Here is a 17,882-nt window from a genome sequence, read left to right on the forward strand (position 1 = left end):
GCCACGATGATCAAAGCTTAACTGGTTAGTCACTTATAATAATGGGCCTACTCAATGAACGTGGTATCATATTGCAAACCACCGTATCTGTATATGTATCATGAATCCGTCAAAGGTATAAAATTACAGCAATGATGCCCTTCTTCCCTTTATGGCGAAACGGTCATCACTATCGTAGAGATGGAAAGTTAATCCAAAGGAAATCGTAAAGAACAAATTCGATACCAATTCTATTAGGTACTTGGGTAATCAAGACATCGCAGACGCTGAAGAGCACGAGAGAGTAATCTATGGCCATTTTAAGAGAAAGAAGCACGTTCTAAGAGTCACGAGTACTTTGCTGACGCTGCTTCGAGTAGTTTGAAGGCCTCTGTTTCATATGCCTTTTGGGCCCATTCAAGGGCTGTTCTTCCGCCCAACATGCGTTTGTTGATGTCAGCGCCATGCTTCAATAGAAGTTTTGTGGCTTCGGTACATTCATTTCGAGCTGCTAGCATAAGAGCAGTGTCTCCATCCTGTGTTTGCATATCCACATCCGCTCCCCGTGAAAGGAGCAGTTCCACCATTTCTACACGATTATCTGCTGCTGCCCTCATTAAAGGCGTGCTCGCACCAAAGTTACTCATATTTGGGTCTGCTCCGTGATCGAAAAGAGCTCGAGCAACAGCAACATGATTCTCGAGAATTGAACATATCAAAGGACTGAAGCCGTCAGCATTTTGGATATTGACCGTGGCTCCCTTGCTTAGAAGCAGAGAAACCATGCCCACGTCTCCTGCATGGCAGGCGACCGTCAAGGGTGTTGCTCCATTGGCGTGTCTTCCATCAATATCAGCACCAGCACCGAGAAGTTCCTCGACTGCTTGCTGATCAGATTCCATTATCTTATCTATGAGAACGGTTGAACCAGTTGTAGCATTCTGCGCGTCCATATTAGCTCCACGCCGACGGAGGGAGGCAAAGGCTGGTCGATAGCGCCCTTCAACAACCCATAGAATGATGTTGTAAACAGCCCCTGGACACCGCTTATCGAATTCAACCCATCTTGCAATGAGCCAATGCATAAGTGCGTGATGTCCATTTTGACACACCCAATCCAAAGCTAACCGATCATCTATGCCAAGCAGATCGCGACTGAAAAGTTTTTCGTCACTATTGGTCAACCAATGCAACACCGCTTGCATTGCTCTTCTCTTCTGCTCCTCATCATTCACTCCGTTCGCCATTGACACGCAGTTGCCACTGATTCCGAGAGAAGTCAGGGTATCTTGCATCGATTGTTTATGAGAGTGTTTTTGAACGATGTGCCACATCACCCACCCTACTTGGAGGGATATTTCTTTCCAGCACTCTAGCCGCTTCGTTGTGTTCATCCAGCTTGTTGGACGAGTGCTCCCCAACTTCTCAAAGTAGTTGCTCCTCGGGTCAGCTGCTATTGCGAGGCAGGCTTGTTCAAACCCTTCTCTTTGCAGGTTGGGATCCAGCTGCAGCATTGCACGACGACAAAGATAGCCTAGCTCGAAGAGAGAATATTCGAACTCTACTCCTTCACAACATTCGCATAGCCACCGCATGGTAGAGAATGCATCTGTCCAGCTTTTGCTAGCTATGAGTTCCTCGATTCGGCCTTGAACAATACCCGAGCCACCATCGAGTTCAGGTAATAGGCCATGGTTTTTCATGATTGGGACTATGCACAACAATGCGTCTTCTCTGGAGCCCAAACCGCTTGATTCAACGCAATCCACAAGCTCTTCGAGATGACTGCTATAGGCATACAGTCTGTTCTGATAGCCAGGGAGGACGTTGATATCTCCGCCGAGTGCTTCCAAGTTTCTTAGCACGCTTTTCAGAAAGTGAATATATATATCTTGAGCCGCCATGGTCTCTAAGTTATTTTTCGTTCTCACAACGAGGATATCCTTTTCGTCTGGGAATTCGTCTGAGTAAAAGCCAAACATCTCCTGAGGCAAGGATATCATCTTGGATGAAACCATTCTTGCTTCGGTTTGACGAAACATCCATTTGTGGAAGTAAAGGTCGGTGTCCTCAGCTCTTGCCTCTGATTCGTCTAGGCCGACAAGGCGACCCAGTCCATTCCGCAGCCAGTTGGAGCCATTTGTAGAACTCAGCAAAGACCATGTCCATAATCCCAGCACAGCCTCCAGCTTGTGTTCGCTCACCCGCCAGTGTAGAGTATCGTCCGTCTTCTCTAAACTAATTCTGTAGTTCTCCACGACAGGGGCAATGGATTTCTGATGTGACTGACACACGAACGCAAGATCAAAGCCGTCCAAAGTATCTAAAGCTTTCGTCCAGGTTGATACTAAGTCCATTGTCATCTCGAGTGCTTGGGCTAAGCTCCGAGCCATTTGTCGAATTGGTAGGTTATCCCAACCCAGATCTCGAAGTTTGCTAGTATCTGAGGTAAGTGCGGCTAGCTGGGCTCGTGTTTGTATGAGCGTAGCTCCTAACCCAGTCAGCTGTACGGAGTTGGCTGTTGACGTATTTGATGCAAGGCTGGGCTGGTATGACGATGATCCTCTCGCTGTAACGGAGACTAAACCGAACGATTTCACTTTCTCAAGGTGGAAAGCAAAACAATCAAGCTCTTGGTTTTTGTAAGAGGCAAGTCTCTGTTCCTGCTTAGCAAGGCGATTTTCCTTCGAGCTGATTCTTTTTGTACGAAGACATGTTCTGACGATAGCCATAACGAGCGTGGACCCCATCTGTGCTAAGGTCACTGAAGAATGTAACCCTCGAAGGCCAACAAATTGGGCCACGAAGCCAATTAGCGTAAATGCGATGGTAAAGATGAGTATATACGGGCTGTCTTGGAATGTATGGTCCCGTATAGACTTTATATATCTAAGGCCTTCAGCAGGTTGAGAGTCAGGTCCCTCGTTGACTGCAAGAAAAGAGTCGAAGACTTGGTCTCCAACGTTCTGCCCCCCTGGTTGTAGCCAGTAGATCTTACTAGGCTTGACAGGATGAAAATAAAACTCCTTCGACGAACGCTCGATAATAAAAGCGCAAAGGAACATTCCAGTACAGAGGCATATCGTTCCGATGAAGAAAAGTGGGAAAGCATAGTCTTCCACCGGTTCTCCATCCTTCTGGAACCGATCCGGATATATAAAAACAGTTAACGCAGAATAAGCAAGGACGCCTGGAATACTTGTCAGTATTATGCCATCTTAGGAGCTAGCACTAGGACTTCATTAGTTGTATAAGAACGTACCTATCTGCAACACAAATCCTGCTATAGCAGCACAGTAAAACCAAGCCTGACTCCTTCTGACAATGCCCTTGTTCAGAGACAAATTCGGTATTTCGAGTTCCGGCAAAAAGTCCTCTTTGTCGTGGAGATTGCAACTTCCATCTCTTGAGGCCCACGCGCCCTGTTGGAGAGCCTCACGCAAAGTTCCTGTTTTCCAACAATCCATTTTGCTTGCAGGGTCTCTGTCTTTCCACACCACTACCTCCAATAGGCGAGGACGTCCGAAAACGCGGGAAATGCCTCCATTGTTGAATAATTCGGCCGTAGTCTCCGACACACATGACAGTAACTCGTGATCTGCCTCCCCGGGGCCTTCTTGGGCCCTCCCGATGAATGCTCGAAGGGATGGATTTCCGCAGACTCGAATGACGGAGACCACGGCCGTCAAAATCCCCAGCGGGGCTACGGCAAAGATAAAATTATCTAGGAGGCTAATAGACTCCGAGAGAAACTGGGTCGTAAGTCTTTCTCCAAAGAGAGAGATCAATGGTGCCTGGAAATTCTAGCGTTAAACCAATACTAGTAGGCATAATACTGAAACGACGTGGGGAAGGCGCAACCTACCAGGTCCGTAGCAAGATTATCTGTGAAGTCATCCCAACCACTTGCCCTTGCAGTAGGTATTATAAAACATGTAACAAGTATTAGACGGTTGAACATGGCGATAAGAGACACTGTATATACGACAAAAAAAATAAAATCCGAGAAATATTCTAAAAACATAGCATCGTGCTTGTACAACCTTGGGTTTATATTATAAGCGCTCTCACACAAACGAGTGCGCTAGCAATGCGCAGTGCTTAAGGAACCCAGTCGGCCACATCAGCCTTGCATGTCGCCTACTGGCGAAATACATGGTGAAACTCGCTATGGTGTGGTAGTGGCGCTTCGCCAGCGGCCCAGAGAAAGAGCCGCCCAATATTTGCCTGTAATACCCACGCTGAATGATTTTATACCAGTCTGCTGGGTCTAGCTATTCTAGTTGTGGGAACGTGCGTGATCGCCGGCGCTTAAACATCCAACGTGGCGCGCAGGACTCAGAGATCTTCTTCCCCTGGATGGGGTTTCAACTGGCTTCGAGTGGAAAGCTAGGGCAGATCTAGAGAATATGAGGGGAAATACTAGTTAAGATAGCATGGAGGGCGGGGCTAGACTAGGAGGTCTCGTTCGATTCACACCCGCAATATTTGATTTACTGCTATTGGCTATTTGTTCATAAAATCCAGCTAAGGCTCCGCAAATCATTCTATGGAAATTCGCATTCTGATGATTGTATTAAAGTCGTGGCTATGGATCATACTATAAATAATCCGCGACATACGCTTCCCAAATCATCCCCATTAGTCCGACTGAACGAGGCTCCCGAGCAGCAAAAGAAAGGACACCACCAACGCCATATCCAAGGACAAAAGAGCGAGGAACGGAATCAACCCGCATGGTATTCAGCCCGAAACCCCTCGGATATTATTGAAATCTGGATAAGCCAACCCACTAAAAAATGCTATTCACAATGTTGGAACCAATAGTAGCACCGGCACCGAAGATAGCTAGACGAGCGATGGTCAGTAATCACGAATATGCCGCGGTGTAATAGGAAACGTACCGGCATTGCCCATCTTCTTGCCAAACTTCTTGCCATGCTCCTCAAACTTGCCGGTTTTCTTGTCGTCCGGATTTTCTGCGGAGCCACTTTGGCTGACTTCGAGGGGCATATTTCCATAACTCGTAGGAGCTGGTGCCGCCTTGTCTTCAATCACGCTCACATAGCTACGAGGGAAGATACCCTCCAAGTTGGTCCGCTCATTACGACCCCGCCACCCTGTAGGTCATTATTAGTCAAGTGCCAGCAGTTTCGGGTGACCAGAGTTCCTTACAATCGGCATTCATGTGCTCCAGAACCTGAACCCGGTCATGGGGCTGGAGAGCCAGATCACCGGGATCGGTTGGAGTATAAGCGTAGAGCGCATTAGCGACCGAGAGCGCCGGGGGAGCTTGGGGATAAGCAGGCGGTGGGGGGGTATAGTGCTGCGGGGGCGGTTGATAGGCGGCTTTCTCGTTCAACGAGGTATTGGCAAATTGTTGGGTTGGAGGAGAGTATGGGGCTGGAGAAGGCTGGACGGGAGTAGGGGCGGCAACAGGGGGTTGGTGCCGCTGGACAGGTGGCTGCGATTGTGGTGGTACGGAGGCGGACCGTTCGGCGTTCTCCTGGGGTAGTTGAGATACAATCGAGGACAGTTGCTGTGGAGTAATGACTGACGCATCCGCAAGGAACTCAAGTTCCTAGAATGAACGAAAAAGGATTAGCGATAGGTGAACGGGATATTGTACAGAAGAATACAGAATAAGTTGCTATTCCTCGAGAGCAAGGGAGAGGGCTATACCAGTCGGACAGTGCGCAGCGACCGGTTGGTCATGGCGGTCATGAAGTTGCTCTGGGACGCCATGGTCGGCAAAGAGAAATAAGAGAGTGACAGGTTACTGGAAGGAAACTCGACCAAGAGAGGTGGACGTAGATTGGAACCAAGGAGGTTCAAAAATTTTGAAACGAGAAATAAGGTAAAAAAGAACGATGGGCAGTGCTTAGTCCAAAAAGCCGACAAATGCGCTCCAAGGGAAATGGAAGACGTTCCTGACACCCCAGTCGGATCGGTCGGGGCAAACGCTGGTCATTGGCCTTTTGCCCGCTCGGTCTTTCCATGTCTGCCTATCCTTGCCAAGCATTATTGAAACATCCATTTATCCAAGACATGAACACAGATTCCATGTTCTTGTTCTATATCAAAATCTTCGACCTCTCTTTCAACTTGATATATTAACCCTCGTCTAGTATTCTGAGAAGCTAGTTGTGTTATTCACTCAGTGAGGGTTTTCTCAGTTCTATCGCTGTGGCTCTTTACTTCCTGACCTCGAAGCATACCTGAGCTATGTGAACGATCTCAAACTAGTTTCTGGGCAATATGGAGATATTTATTTTCTCACACAATCTTGTTTCACCTGAGTAAAGTCCCTGATACTACTACATTGTTCCACCAAGAATGGGGAAATCTACTCTACGCTCCAGCACATTGAGGCACCTACCAATATTCATGAACCAGAGACAGCCTATAACCGCCTATTATATATAATAATCCTTTCTTTCTTTCTTTCTTTTTTTTTTTTTTTTTTTTTTTTTTTTTTTTTTTGGGTGGTGGGGGATGGCCAATCTGTTATGCTCAAGTATTATCATGATGGTTTTGAACTATTGTACTCCGCATATGCCATGTCAACTAGCGGTGCAAGAATCTCTTCATTTTTTTTTAGTTTTATTTATTTATAGATATTTCGTTCTTCCTTTTCTTGGTTTAAGCAATGTAGGTTCATATTGTGTTTGATCGCACTTTATCGCCAGAGGAGATCAAGATCTCGCCAATGAACAGAACATCTTGGTCAGCAATTATTGAGGGGGTACAGAGTATCGAGGTAGCTTGTAGCTTCATCCCATAGACATCTCTTACCAAGCTTATAGCAACTATCACTGAGATGCTAGACTGTATCGCACTGCTCCAAGAAGGGATATGATTTTGATATGATGTGCAAAATTGGCAGGGTAGGTGGTTGTTAGGGCTAATTAAATCCGAGTACCACTGTCGCGCCTCCGTCATTTTGGGGTTATGCATGTCGTCTTTGTAACATCTTACTCTCATGATTCTTGGTTGCAATATGCTCGGAGGAGCAGCTAGTAAATTGACCGAGGCGCTTAGAATAGTCTATTTTCGTTGTTCATTCGAGTTGCAAGTCAGCAAGCTTAGTCGCTCATAGCGACTCAGAAACGCCTCAGGTGATAAAGCACACAAAGAAGCAAGAACGCAATAAGAAATGACAACCAGACATGGAAGGATACCTAGTGGAAGTAAGGTCAGTTATACGACTCACGATTGTGACGTTGTCATTTGATGGACAACAGTAGGTAAGGTACATTAGTACTACTTACTACCTCCATGAAATGCTACAAGTAACCTTCGAAGTAGTAAAAATTACCCCACTTCTTCCCTTCTCCTTCTCCTGATTCGATCCACGCCTTGGCTTGCATCTCTACGACGGAGTAATACTCATTTCTTATTGGCTAGAACATACCTTTCCAAGACAAGAGTTTCGTCTCAAGTTTGACATGATCGGCCGTGCTTTGCTGCAGGTCGTATCACAGTTTACTGTCTCTAAGCGCCGTGTCCACAACCCCCAGATCAATCAGATTGCAAGAACCGTAACTCCTCAGCGCTTACAGAGACCACTACCTCCCGTGCATGTTCCTAGCCGTGCATTTTGCTGAACTGGAAGCCTATAATAATTCAGGATGTGCTCCCGAGCGTGACCTTTTTATGTACCCCAACTCCAACTTTCTCTAAGCTTTGAAAACGCTTGTGTGTATATATTCGAATCTGAACATCCCTTAATTCATTGCAATTGCTACCACACTCATTCTATTTACTTTCCTTAGCTTGTCGCTAGATAAAATAAGAAAAATTTCGGATACCAGACCTTCATAGGTCTTAGGTGCAAAGAAAACACAACCCTAACCATGGCGACTACTTACTTCCCTCCTCCACCTCAAGACCCTCAATTTCCTCGTGAGTGGCCTATCTCTGACATTGATATATCACAACAAGATGCTAATGCGACGTACGGTCTCAGCTCCCCCGAGATCCGCAAGTACAGTGGCACCTCTCCTAATTGTTTTATTTTCAGGCAAAAAAAAAACATAATCTTATGGGTGACATAGCTCTTCAGGCGAACGTCCAAAGCACGTCGGATTTCCCACCCCCAACTTTCAACTTCCCTCCACCCCAAAGGCAACAGACAGCGCCTGCTGTAAGCCCGCCCTCGATCGAAGTCAATGCTGCAGCGTATGCAGCGAATAGCGAAGTCAACAACCTGTACAGGTCAGACTCGGTGTCGCCTCCTCTATCATCGACGCCCCCGGCGCTTCCAGTAGCTGTACAACCACAACTTGCTAATCCTTTACCTGCATCCAACCAAGATGAAGTTGGAACATTCAACGGTGGCAGCTTCAGAATCAGCCATCGAGATACCAATTCGGTCCTAACGTTGCAATTGGCCATGGGATGCCCAATAGAGGCTAAGCCAGGTATGCATCGCGCTCATTCAATTCCAAGGGCCATGGCATCCAGCTGACCACCGGCATAGGTGTTATGATCGCAATGTCCGGAAATATCTCACTGAGGGGAGGCGCGAAGTTCAGCTTCATGAAGATGCTTGCGGGGTCGATGACGTTCTCCACATATACAGGCCCTGGAGAGCTGTTACTTGCTCCTCCGTTTTTGGGTGACATAATTGTCCTTCGTCTCAATGGCGACGAAACCTGGAAAGTTGGCAAAGACGGTTTCCTAGCTGCAACAGCCGGTATTGAGAAGGATTACAAATCTCAGGGGTTGACCAAGGCAGTATTCTCTGGAGAAGGTTTTATTATCTACCACATGTCTGGTGTTGGCCTTCTGTGGCTCCAGAGTTTTGGTGCCGTTATTAGGAAAGATGTGAGATAGTCATTTTCCTCGGTGGGCTGGCCTTCCTTTGTCCAACAATATAACTAACTGTTTCATTTAGATTGCAGAAGGCGAGAGCTACCTGGTCGACAACGGCTACCTTGTTGCCTGGAATTGCAAATACAAAATGACTCGTGCAGCTTCAGGCGGTATGTGGTCGACGTATAGCTCGGCCGAAGGGCTTGCATGCAAATTCGAAGGCCCAGGAACAGTATATCTCCAAACAAGAAATATTGGCGCATTTGCAGCTCACATCAGCACTAAATAATGATTGACGAACAATTGTCGGTGGGATGGAGCGCATGGAATCGAAATTCACGTAAAGAGCCATGTTCTGCTCCAATGGTAAAACTGACTTCTTTCTTTCCCCTTGTTGGCGTTTGGCACTGTTTGTATGTTAGCGTGAACCCCATCTTTCCCTTTTTTTGTCTGCACCATAGCAGCACTATTCGGTCTCTGCTTGGTTATTGGGTCTGTCTTGATTACATAAATTGAGGTGTGCCACAGTCCTTCCTCCAGACAGTTACAGTCCCTGTATCACTTCATTCTTTAACGAAGCCGTGAATCCTATGGCACCATTGTCCGTGGGTTCTTCTACTAAAGCATATGTTCAAGATTAGAAGAGAAGATTATGAAAAAGTCATACAAATCCATATACGTATCATGCCATGCCAAATTGTCTTCACTTCGTCTCTTAGTTACTTTTGAGTTCCTTTTCCATAAAGCACTACTCTCAACGTCGTCATCATCATCCACATAGGAGAGAGAAAAAAGAAATCTTTATACGAAAGGGGGAAAGAAAATCATAAATCGCCAAAAGATAGTCGCAAGGAAATACAACCACCGCCACCATGGCTCCCCCAAAGACGCCACACCACGTTTAACCCTGTCTCTTTCTGCGTCCGACTTGGCCACGGAAACCGGTCTTGATAGCGGCGACGGAACGACGGGATCCGCAGGAGTTGCAGGTAACGAAGTACAGACGGTTCTCACCCTTGTTGAGCTCGGTGTCAGGACTGCGGCAAGTCTTGCAAGTAACGTATTCGACTGGTTATATGTTAGATGGATGTCAGATTAATAAATGGGGGAAGCGAGGCATCGTACCAATATATCTTCTGAGGACGTTCTCAAGCTGCTTCTGCTGGAAACGACCCTTAATGACCAGACGACGACTGCCGTCAACACTGCCACTGGTACCCAATTCGGCGAACAAGAACTGCATGACGTGGTCGTCGGAACGCTTCATACGCTTGCAAATATCGGCGATGTTGGCGAAAATGGTACGACGGTTACCTTCACGCAGACACTGAGGAGGAGGGATCTTATACGACTTGGCACCGCTGGAAAGAAGGTCGGGGTGGTGGCTCTGAATGAGGGAGAAGAATCGGGAGACAAGCAGAGAGTAGGGGATGGCTTGTGTAGCGTCGTGGGCCCAGATACCAGTTCCGGCCTCGAGATCACCCTCAGGGAGGACCTCCTCTGTCTCTTCAGCTCCCTTCTCTGCTGCACCAGCCTCGGCCAGCTTGGCCTCGAAATCGCCTGCGTCGACCTTCTTGGTCTTCTTCTTCTTCTTTTTCAGGGCGGTGGGGTCGAATTCGCCGTCAGCTGCGGGGGAAGCTTCGTCGCCTTCACCGGCCTCTGCATCCTTAGGCTTCTTTGTCTTCTTCTTCTTGGACAGTCCCTTGAACATTTCGGTAACTTCGTCGACCGACTTGTCGGCTGTGGCTGTTTCTTTAATTAGACTACCGGACATGGATCTCTAACAAAATGCACTGAACATAACGAAAAAGGATTCGGGTAATCGTACCTTCATTCTCGGTGGGCTTCTCCACCTTAGGCGCCTCCGTGACTTCGCCGTTGGTATCCATGATGACAGAGCCCTCACTGAATGCGACTGACTTGCGTTGTTTTTGAGGAGCTTGTTCGACCTGTTCGGCCCCGCCAGATAACGTTAGCGGATAAGAGGGTTCTGGAATCAAAATTTCCCAGACGTCAAAAAGAAGGTAGACAGTAAATGCTCGCAATGCAGCACAGCACTACTATCAAAACTGAAAGCGGAGTGGGAAAGTAACGGGGTTTGGGGTTGAGAAGATTGAAAGGTGAAGAAAATGTGGGAGGACGATCGGTAAGGGAAAACAGCGTGTGACGTACAGTGGTATCCGCCATATTGAATCACTATCGGGCTGTGAGCGCAGACAGGGGTATCACACTCCACCAAGACAGACCAAAATTCCAATTTCCAGGAGTAAGAATGATGCTCTTGAGCAAGACGATGAGGTCGCTATGAAACTTCCGCTGAGAACCGTATCTGCGACGACTCTGATGGCGAATCTGTTATCGCGGGTCGGTTTCACGTGACCCATGAGTCAAACCCATTCGGTACGGCGTAATTTTACGATATTGTACGAGTCGGGGCACGTGAGGGCCTCCCCTGGATTACATCAGACTATCCAATCAACCTCACTTCCAATCAACGCATCCGATCTCGATCTTCTTCCTAAGGACATTAACTGGGTCCTACTCATGCCGCTATCCTCTTTCAAGCGGTAGGCGGGCCACTGCTTGATTGACAGCTTACAATCTGCTTGTCTTTTCCCTCCATTCCTATTGTTCAAAAGTGTCCCAGAGCCGTTCACCATGTCGTACCCATCACCCTCCGCCTCCAACCCGTCACTCGCTACGTCGGCCTATATGGTCTCCTCTGTAGACAACATCTCAGATGATGAAGTCGCCTCTCTTCCCTCAGAATCTGCCTCTTCCTCGGACCTAGATATCTTCTCAGATGACTACTCTGACGCCGAGGAGGAATGGCGAGAAAGCATTGAGCAGTTGGAGCTCCTCTTGACCATGGTCGTCGTGCCCTTCGTGGGGAAGTACCTGGGAAGGAAGTGTGCCTACTGGAGTATGTTGATCTATGGGAGTGCGTTAGTTTTGTGGGCCACATGCTGACTATGTGCGTAGGCTGGACCAGATTCATGGAGTGGAAATACCCTGTTGAGGTTGTCGTCAAAAACCAGGCGGCATTCAAGGGAGCAGGCGCCGTTGCAGCTCTTGCTTCCCTATGATTCGGATCAAGCCGTATGCATGACCCTATACTAGATTTCCTTGGCGTCGATAGACATATACATGGCAACAGTACCATCACATTCCGCCAGCCTTAGCTCTTTCTCGTGTCAGGTAAAGCAACTTCGTGCTTACATTTCGTATGGTTGATCGGTCTTGGGAGACGCAGCTTTATACTGTCTAGCCTGTGTATGCAACCACAAGTCCGGCGTGTCAATGCTGGTTGATCCCACGGGACCAAGGGACAGGTACGCCTTTTTAAAACAAGCAGCTGATGATCTGGTGAAATGTTGGGTGAGCATTCCAAAGATGGTTCCAGATGAGCAGCGTTTCAGCATAATTTGTGATACAATTATACCCAATCAAACTTCAGTGCATATACATAAATCTGTTCGAGATGTGTTTCCGGGTTTGAATATTATAAAATCGGAGGGGCAGTTTGGGAGGCTCGCGGCAGTTCACGAAAACTTAATTCATCTCAATGTTTACTATCTTCTTGTTGAACAGTCCATGTTGGACGGTGCTCAGATCCAATCTCGACTACCTATTCTCAATCACCTAACAGCCCCTTCCTCACTCTTTCTACGCTTGTTGCGGGTAACCAATTCCATATTTTCCTTGGCTTTCGCTTTGCGCTTATCCTGTCCCTCCATATCTCCAAGTTCAGTGCCCATTTGTGATAGGGCTTCCCGAGCGTAAAAGCTAAGGTCACTGCATCCGTCCGGGGTCAAGAAGCGTTCAAGAGGGGTCTCGCGGTAAACTCCTGGCTGCTGTTCAAAGAGCTTCAGGCTCTCATTGGTTTGGTTATGAGTCTCTGCGGAGTTCGAGGTGAAGGTAGCCTGACTGAGATGATCCATAGCCTGTTCGATGTCGACATTGTCTTGGTCATGCTCGCTCAAGCGTTGGATCCCGAGCTGAGAGAAGTATTGATGGATTCGCTCATCAGCTATAACTTTCTCTATCCACGACGTCACACCGTTGCCTGACTCTTCCTGAGGTAGAGTTAGATACTGTCCAGTGTTCACTGTAAGGAGGGAGGCAGCTGGACTTACAGATTCTTCGATGATATTGTGCAAAGCGAGGTTTCTCTCAGTCAAGTTGCTGTTGGGCGTCTCCTTGGTGCAAGGGTTGGAGGGCATCTTGTATTGACTGTGGTGGTCGATGTTATTGGAGAGGAGGGAGAAAGTTAAACAAACGCCCAACAGGTTAATGAAGGTGAACAGACGCCGAGCCCAGGCACAATAGCAACCGTAACAATCTATGCCACATCGCCAGGGTGATTTAACCAGCTCTTTATATGCAGTGCACTTGCGGTATCTGCTTGAACCAAGCCAAGCACACGTTAAAGGCAAACATGCTTATCTACGGTACCTGACCCATAACGACGAAGATACCGTCAACAGCAGGTCAAATCAGTCGGTCAGTCAGTCAGTCAAATCACGCCAATGGATGGTGTCAACCCAAGCCATCAGGCACATACATCCACGCCTTATGCACAAATAAAGACTAAACGCAACTGGAAACCACAGCCCCGGGTCTCCAGTGAAGTACAAGGCACCCACGTCCCCTGTTCCCTCCGTCGTTCCGATAGCCTATCCTCCCCACCCATCCGAATCCAACGAGTCAAAAGGCAGCAATATCGCAATCACCGGGATTTGAATGTGGCTTAACGGCGACGGCGTATATCCCATGAGCCTGTCTCCTCGAGGCTCTATCCGGGGAAAGCAGTGCATACTTCCGCTGCCTGTCGTGGCAGGACAATAGTACTTTTATCCCCGGTGTTTTGGTCATCCATGCAGAATTAGCTGCAGATATGAAACGGTCGGGTCTGCAGTAATATGAGAAAATCTCCTCAAGAGATTTGCTCACATCCATTCGCCTTGTGTCCTGGGCGGGTTGTACCGAAGTCCGTCCAAACGAACACAACAGAAAAAGAAAAGAACCATCCACTAGCCAACTCCACGCATGCACATCATGACCAAACATAAGCCAAATCCAGGAAACGGAGAAACAACAAGAAAATCCGACGCTGGTAGCCTTGTACAGCACAACACACAGCGGCTGAAACCGTACCCAGCAACCTGGGTGTCTCGCAAGGGCCCGTGCGGGCGTTCCTCTTCCCCCAAAGTTCATGCTAAAACAGTAGATCGCCCATAGTACGGCTGAAGCGCCAGACCTCTAGATCAGCGGTGACGTTGACCTTGCTCTAACTATTCTAGGAGACTAAAGAAGACATATGGTGCGAAGGAACCAATTTTAGCAGGGCTTTGTTCCTCTCAGGCTCTCGCAAGTTCCTCACTTTTTTTTTTTTTTTTTTTTTCTACCGGGTTATATTCCAAATAGGCAAATGTACAGGTACTTTGGACGTACTTTTGCACTGGACGAGTCAATACTTCCAGGACGGATCCTAGCCTTTCCGTGAATACTACCAATATTATGGAACAAAGAGAAGGGGGGGGAAAATAATAATAAGGAAAAGCGTGTGATCATTAATGGGCTTATTTTCCCAGGGACTTGGTTCAACTCCCGTTTTAGGGTTTGTGCATGAATAAGTCCAAGGGGAATCTGATATTATCTAGAGTGCAAAACATGAATAATTCCGCATACACTAAAGACTCCTTCTGCGCAGAAGGAATTCTAGTGTGTCCGGAATTGGTAAATGAAAAGACAAAAAAAAAAAAGAAAAGAAGAGATGAGGGTTCACTGTATGGAATGGCTTTTTTATGGGATAACTTAATTCATGTAGTAATACGAACTACAGCATGATCCTTGTTAGTAGTTGTTAGAGTACTACTCCGTACACTGTCGGTTTCTTTCCCTCTTTGGCTTTTCTTTTACTTTTCCTTTACTTTTATCTTTCTTGTTCCTCTTCTTCAAAAGGCATGAAAGAGAGGGAGAAGATTTGAAAAGCTATGAGATAATGGTGCTCCGAGGTAGAGAAAGACATTAGGGTTATTAGTAGACGCTCTTATATGGATTCATACAACCGCATTTAGTCTACCACTGAATTTCTCAGAAAACAAGGCTATCCTTCCTTTTTCACACCGTCTTACTCAATCGGGAACTAGCCCCCTCACCAAATCCCCTCATGCTCCAGGCGAACGGGCGAAGGAAAAAATGGAAAAAGAAAAGAAAACCGAAATTAAAGAGTTGTCGATCAGTCGGCTGAAGGCAACGGATCGCTGGGGCTAGGGACTGCCAGTTGTCCAAACGGCAAACTTCCACCAGTGTCATTCCGAATTGCTGGGTTCGTTCGGCCGGAAGGATGCTTGGTGGTGTATCAGTGGGACTATTATCCATTCCCTTGGGTCTGTGGTTTGTTTATCTTTTCCCATAAGTATGGTTTCGTCATCTCCATGTCTCGGCCGTTGTTGGAGAAAGGACAGTGACCATTCATAATTTATGAAATAAAGGCATCCTCGCGTACATTATTGAACTTGAAATTACGAGTCAATATTCCGTAGAAATACGTCTATGACCAAGATATCACAGGTAGAATACCATGCATGAAACTCGGTGTTCAATGCAAAGCCCAAGTATGAAAATAAATACCAGAGTCAAAACCCACTAAGAGCAAACCCCTAATACAACTTCTGCTGTCGCCAAAACCCTTTAAGCCCACCCAGAAGGGCTTCCTGCAGACCCGAGACCATGGCTGTGGTCGGTCTAGACTCCGCCTTTGTCATTACCACTTCAGGGGTCTCTCCTGCAGAATATCTAGCTTCCGGAAATTGTCCGGTGAAGTACTGCGGTTGGACTGCATAATTTGGCTGGGGGAGGCCCAGGGAACGCTTTTGCTCGGTGGAATCATACGAACCGTGCGAGAAAATTCCTGTCTCTGATGCAACCCCAGGGAGCCAGTATGACGCTAAGTTAGCTGGCAAGCCATGGTAATCATCTGGTACCTGAAATATGTTCCCACTGCTGCCTACGCCAGAGGAAGCGTCCCTCAATGGTGTGTCTACCATTCGGTGCTTAGGATGTTTGTACAAGGGGTCCTCCTCTGACTGCATAATCACATCGTATGCAGCACTTAAAGTCTGTTCAATCAAGGCACAATCCCCTCCCGGTAGGGGTACCGCTATATTTGCAAACTGTGCCGGCGACTTGTCATAATCCCAAATCATTACAGATGCCGATGATGTTTTTGCTTCTTTCAATCTGCAGGAGTCGTGGAACTGCATCACAGACCTCGGTTTTTGATTTTGTAGCGAAGAGCTAATGAAGCTCGCCGTACCGGGGTAAAGTGTGAAGTCGCTTGTAGGCGGCTCGATGATGTCTGCCTGGTCGAAGGCTTGTGGTGACGCCGGTGCAGGCTGCCCATGCAACATGTGCATTGACACGCCTTCCGTATCTCTACTACTCCTAAGTGCAGGCGGCTCAGATGCCGGGTCATGATGATTGGTGGCAGGAATGCCAATGGCCCCATAACGTTCTGCTTTGTTTTCGCTATTATGCTTATTGACCCTCTTCGGGGTCTGTGAAGGTTCCCCCTCTCCGATAGACTGGGATCGCTTGCGTTTTCGACTTCTCCAATGAGAGCTCTCGTTTGTCCACACAACAGGGCTAGAAGCATATGAATCCCAAAGCAGTTTTCGCTGATCCAGGAGACATTTCAGCTCCTCCAGACTCCAATATTTCCTTGTGGATTCGATTGTTGTCGCTTCATTATTATCTTGGGCGTCCCAGTCGATACTGAGAAGCTGTCTCGTGCACCACTCGCATGGGTCATCCATTGCGGAATATTCACGTACACTCTCAGACCATGTATATGCTGTGGCGGTCCGAGATATACACTCGCTTCCTTCGTTCTGGTGTTGACTGCTTGCGTATGTGTAGACCTGAAGCATGGTGTTCCTCAGACCATGTCCATATACTGATGTTTCATGAGGAAATACATCGCTCGCCTGACGACCTCCTCGCTCATCGGCAGCATTCAATAATGTCAAACAACCTCTTGGATTCTTATTCGGTGAATTCCGACATACAATTCCATTTCCTTCCTTATCTGGATAATTACATGCTGTCTCACGGTCTTTTCGTGCTCTGTATGATAGGAACTTCATTTCCGAAAAGCTGAGGTCAGCCCCTGATCAATCTGTTAGTTTCGGACCCAAACTCAGAAAGATAGGAAGTTTACCCTGAGCCTTGACCGGTGACGATGTTCTGCCCATCTGAAACAGACCTAGGTTCATGTTAGATTGAAGCTATGGATATGGTTAGCATGGTCTCATCAAGTTGCTTTGTCTCTCTGGACTCACTGTCAATCGATCCCGAGCCACATTAGAGGCGTGGAAGTTATCATTCATGGTATGCTTTCTATTCCTCTTTGCGGACCTTCTTCTCTTAGTCTTTGTCACCCTACCATCTTCCTCATGAGATATCTTGCCCTTGTACACATAACGGTCGCCTTTTGTCTTGTGGCGTGGTCGGCGCTCATATCCATATCGTTCTTTCTTTCCCCTACTGGCAGCTTTCTGAAAAGACATGAGACACGGTACAGGGCCTACTGACTCAAGGCAGTGCTCTTTCTTATACGTCTCCAGTGCTGTTTCCTGGACGTGTGGCACATGTGCGACTTGCTGGGATGGGAGGCCAAGGTGTGGTAAATTAGTACCGCCCTCTTTCATTGATGTTGATCTCCTTAGTTGGTCTTCGATGACCGGTAGTTTACCATAAAGGTCTTGAACTTTGGGGAAATTACGGCCTGGGTACGACCATTCAGGGATGTCAGATGGCACAACCTCGTCTTCGATCATTCTCAACCACTCTAAAATACGGGACTGTGATCTTGAACCCATCGAAATAGCCGGTGCGAGATGTGCTTAAGTGTGTCTGGCAGATAGAATAGGGGTTTCTAGAGACTGATAGGTCGAAACGTGAAGTAGATAGTTAGCAAATAGAAAGACCTGGAGACATGTTAGGATGTCTGGCTGAGAGGTATGGCTGCCATTGTGGCATCATCCAACTGAGTATCTGAAGAAACCGGACGGAACTGTAAA

The 17,882-nt window shown here is 47.4% G+C and overlaps 9 protein-coding genes across 9 annotated transcripts; 2 read left to right on the top strand and 7 right to left on the bottom strand.

Annotated features, from left to right (window-relative positions):
• Positions 1-326: 326 nt before the first annotated feature.
• Positions 327-3,940, bottom strand: BDV38DRAFT_273710 (ankyrin repeat domain-containing protein; the record flags this gene model as incomplete). The annotated part of the gene is made up of 3 exons (XM_032057720.1): positions 327-3,169; positions 3,242-3,773; positions 3,845-3,940. 3 exons carry the CDS (start codon positions 3,938-3,940, stop codon positions 327-329), a joined length of 3,471 nt encoding a protein of 1,156 aa, XP_031910248.1.
• Positions 3,941-4,405: 465 nt separating this feature from the next.
• Positions 4,406-5,850, bottom strand: BDV38DRAFT_164814 (SH3 domain-containing protein). The gene is made up of 4 exons (XM_032051848.1): positions 5,662-5,850; positions 5,155-5,560; positions 4,884-5,099; positions 4,406-4,827 (listed from the first exon to the last, which is right to left on the bottom strand). Exons 1-4 carry the CDS (start codon positions 5,722-5,724, stop codon positions 4,772-4,774), a joined length of 741 nt encoding a protein of 246 aa, XP_031910249.1. The 5' UTR covers positions 5,725-5,850; the 3' UTR covers positions 4,406-4,771.
• A 2,007-nt stretch (positions 5,851-7,857) lies between these two features.
• Positions 7,858-9,486, top strand: BDV38DRAFT_164917 (AIM24 family protein). Its single transcript, XM_032051850.1, has 4 exons — positions 7,858-7,884; positions 7,949-8,402; positions 8,462-8,808; positions 8,879-9,486. The coding sequence occupies exons 2-4, from the start codon at positions 8,024-8,026 to the stop codon at positions 9,083-9,085; spliced, it is 933 nt and encodes a 310-aa protein (XP_031910250.1). The 5' UTR covers positions 7,858-7,884; positions 7,949-8,023; the 3' UTR covers positions 9,086-9,486.
• A 211-nt stretch (positions 9,487-9,697) lies between these two features.
• Positions 9,698-10,685, bottom strand: BDV38DRAFT_286040 (translation initiation factor eIF2 subunit beta; the record flags this gene model as incomplete). Its single annotated transcript, XM_032060600.1, has 3 exons — positions 9,698-9,864; positions 9,922-10,542; positions 10,625-10,685. The coding sequence occupies 3 exons, from the start codon at positions 10,683-10,685 to the stop codon at positions 9,698-9,700; spliced, it is 849 nt and encodes a 282-aa protein (XP_031910251.1).
• A 769-nt stretch (positions 10,686-11,454) lies between these two features.
• Positions 11,455-11,882, top strand: BDV38DRAFT_286041 (uncharacterized protein; the record flags this gene model as incomplete). The annotated part of the gene is made up of 2 exons (XM_032060601.1): positions 11,455-11,719; positions 11,779-11,882. The coding sequence occupies 2 exons, from the start codon at positions 11,455-11,457 to the stop codon at positions 11,880-11,882; spliced, it is 369 nt and encodes a 122-aa protein (XP_031910252.1).
• A 65-nt stretch (positions 11,883-11,947) lies between these two features.
• BDV38DRAFT_164858 (uncharacterized protein) lies at positions 11,948-12,326 on the bottom strand. Its single transcript, XM_032051849.1, has one exon. It carries the CDS (start codon positions 12,216-12,218, stop codon positions 12,012-12,014), a length of 207 nt encoding a protein of 68 aa, XP_031910253.1. The 5' UTR covers positions 12,219-12,326; the 3' UTR covers positions 11,948-12,011.
• A 108-nt stretch (positions 12,327-12,434) lies between these two features.
• BDV38DRAFT_286042 (uncharacterized protein) lies at positions 12,435-13,019 on the bottom strand (the record flags this gene model as incomplete). Its single annotated transcript, XM_032060602.1, has 2 exons — positions 12,435-12,872; positions 12,933-13,019. The coding sequence occupies 2 exons, from the start codon at positions 13,017-13,019 to the stop codon at positions 12,435-12,437; spliced, it is 525 nt and encodes a 174-aa protein (XP_031910254.1).
• Positions 13,020-13,482: 463 nt separating this feature from the next.
• On the bottom strand, positions 13,483-13,996 carry BDV38DRAFT_255810 (uncharacterized protein). The gene has a single exon (XM_032055465.1). The coding sequence runs from the start codon at positions 13,864-13,866 to the stop codon at positions 13,504-13,506; it is 363 nt and encodes a 120-aa protein (XP_031910255.1). The 5' UTR covers positions 13,867-13,996; the 3' UTR covers positions 13,483-13,503.
• A 1,465-nt stretch (positions 13,997-15,461) lies between these two features.
• Positions 15,462-16,946, bottom strand: BDV38DRAFT_295473 (uncharacterized protein; the record flags this gene model as incomplete). The annotated part of the gene is made up of 1 exon (XM_032062715.1): positions 15,462-16,946. One exon carries the CDS (start codon positions 16,944-16,946, stop codon positions 15,462-15,464), a length of 1,485 nt encoding a protein of 494 aa, XP_031910256.1.
• Between the last annotated feature and the right edge of the window lie 936 nt (positions 16,947-17,882).

The sequence above is a fragment of the Aspergillus pseudotamarii genome, assembly GCF_009193445.1.
Source record: "Aspergillus pseudotamarii strain CBS 117625 unplaced genomic scaffold BDV38scaffold_56, whole genome shotgun sequence".
In the NCBI taxonomy this organism is placed as follows: Eukaryota; Fungi; Ascomycota; class Eurotiomycetes; order Eurotiales; family Aspergillaceae; genus Aspergillus; species Aspergillus pseudotamarii.

What these genes read in the sequence shown, in the direction of transcription:
- BDV38DRAFT_164814 (XM_032051848.1), bottom strand. Translation starts at nt 5,724, where the DNA reads ATGGCGTCCCAGAGCAACTTCATGACCGCCATGACCAACCGGTCGCTG. An exon ending in CGCTGCGCACTGTCCGACTG is followed by an intron (nt 5,561 to 5,661) that starts GTATAGCCCTCT and finishes CGTTCATTCTAG; the next exon opens with GAACTTGAGTTCCTTGCGGA. An exon ending in CAAGAAGATGGGCAATGCCG is followed by an intron (nt 4,828 to 4,883) that starts GTACGTTTCCTA and finishes TCGCTCGTCTAG; the next exon opens with CTATCTTCGGTGCCGGTGCT.
- BDV38DRAFT_164917 (XM_032051850.1), top strand. Translation starts at nt 8,024, where the DNA reads ATGGGTGACATAGCTCTTCAGGCGAACGTCCAAAGCACGTCGGATTTC. An exon ending in CCCAATAGAGGCTAAGCCAG is followed by an intron (nt 8,403 to 8,461) that starts GTATGCATCGCG and finishes CCACCGGCATAG; the next exon opens with GTGTTATGATCGCAATGTCC. An exon ending in GTGCCGTTATTAGGAAAGAT is followed by an intron (nt 8,809 to 8,878) that starts GTGAGATAGTCA and finishes TGTTTCATTTAG; the next exon opens with ATTGCAGAAGGCGAGAGCTA.
- BDV38DRAFT_164858 (XM_032051849.1), bottom strand. Translation starts at nt 12,218, where the DNA reads ATGCTGAAACGCTGCTCATCTGGAACCATCTTTGGAATGCTCACCCAA.
- BDV38DRAFT_255810 (XM_032055465.1), bottom strand. Translation starts at nt 13,866, where the DNA reads ATGTTTGGTCATGATGTGCATGCGTGGAGTTGGCTAGTGGATGGTTCT.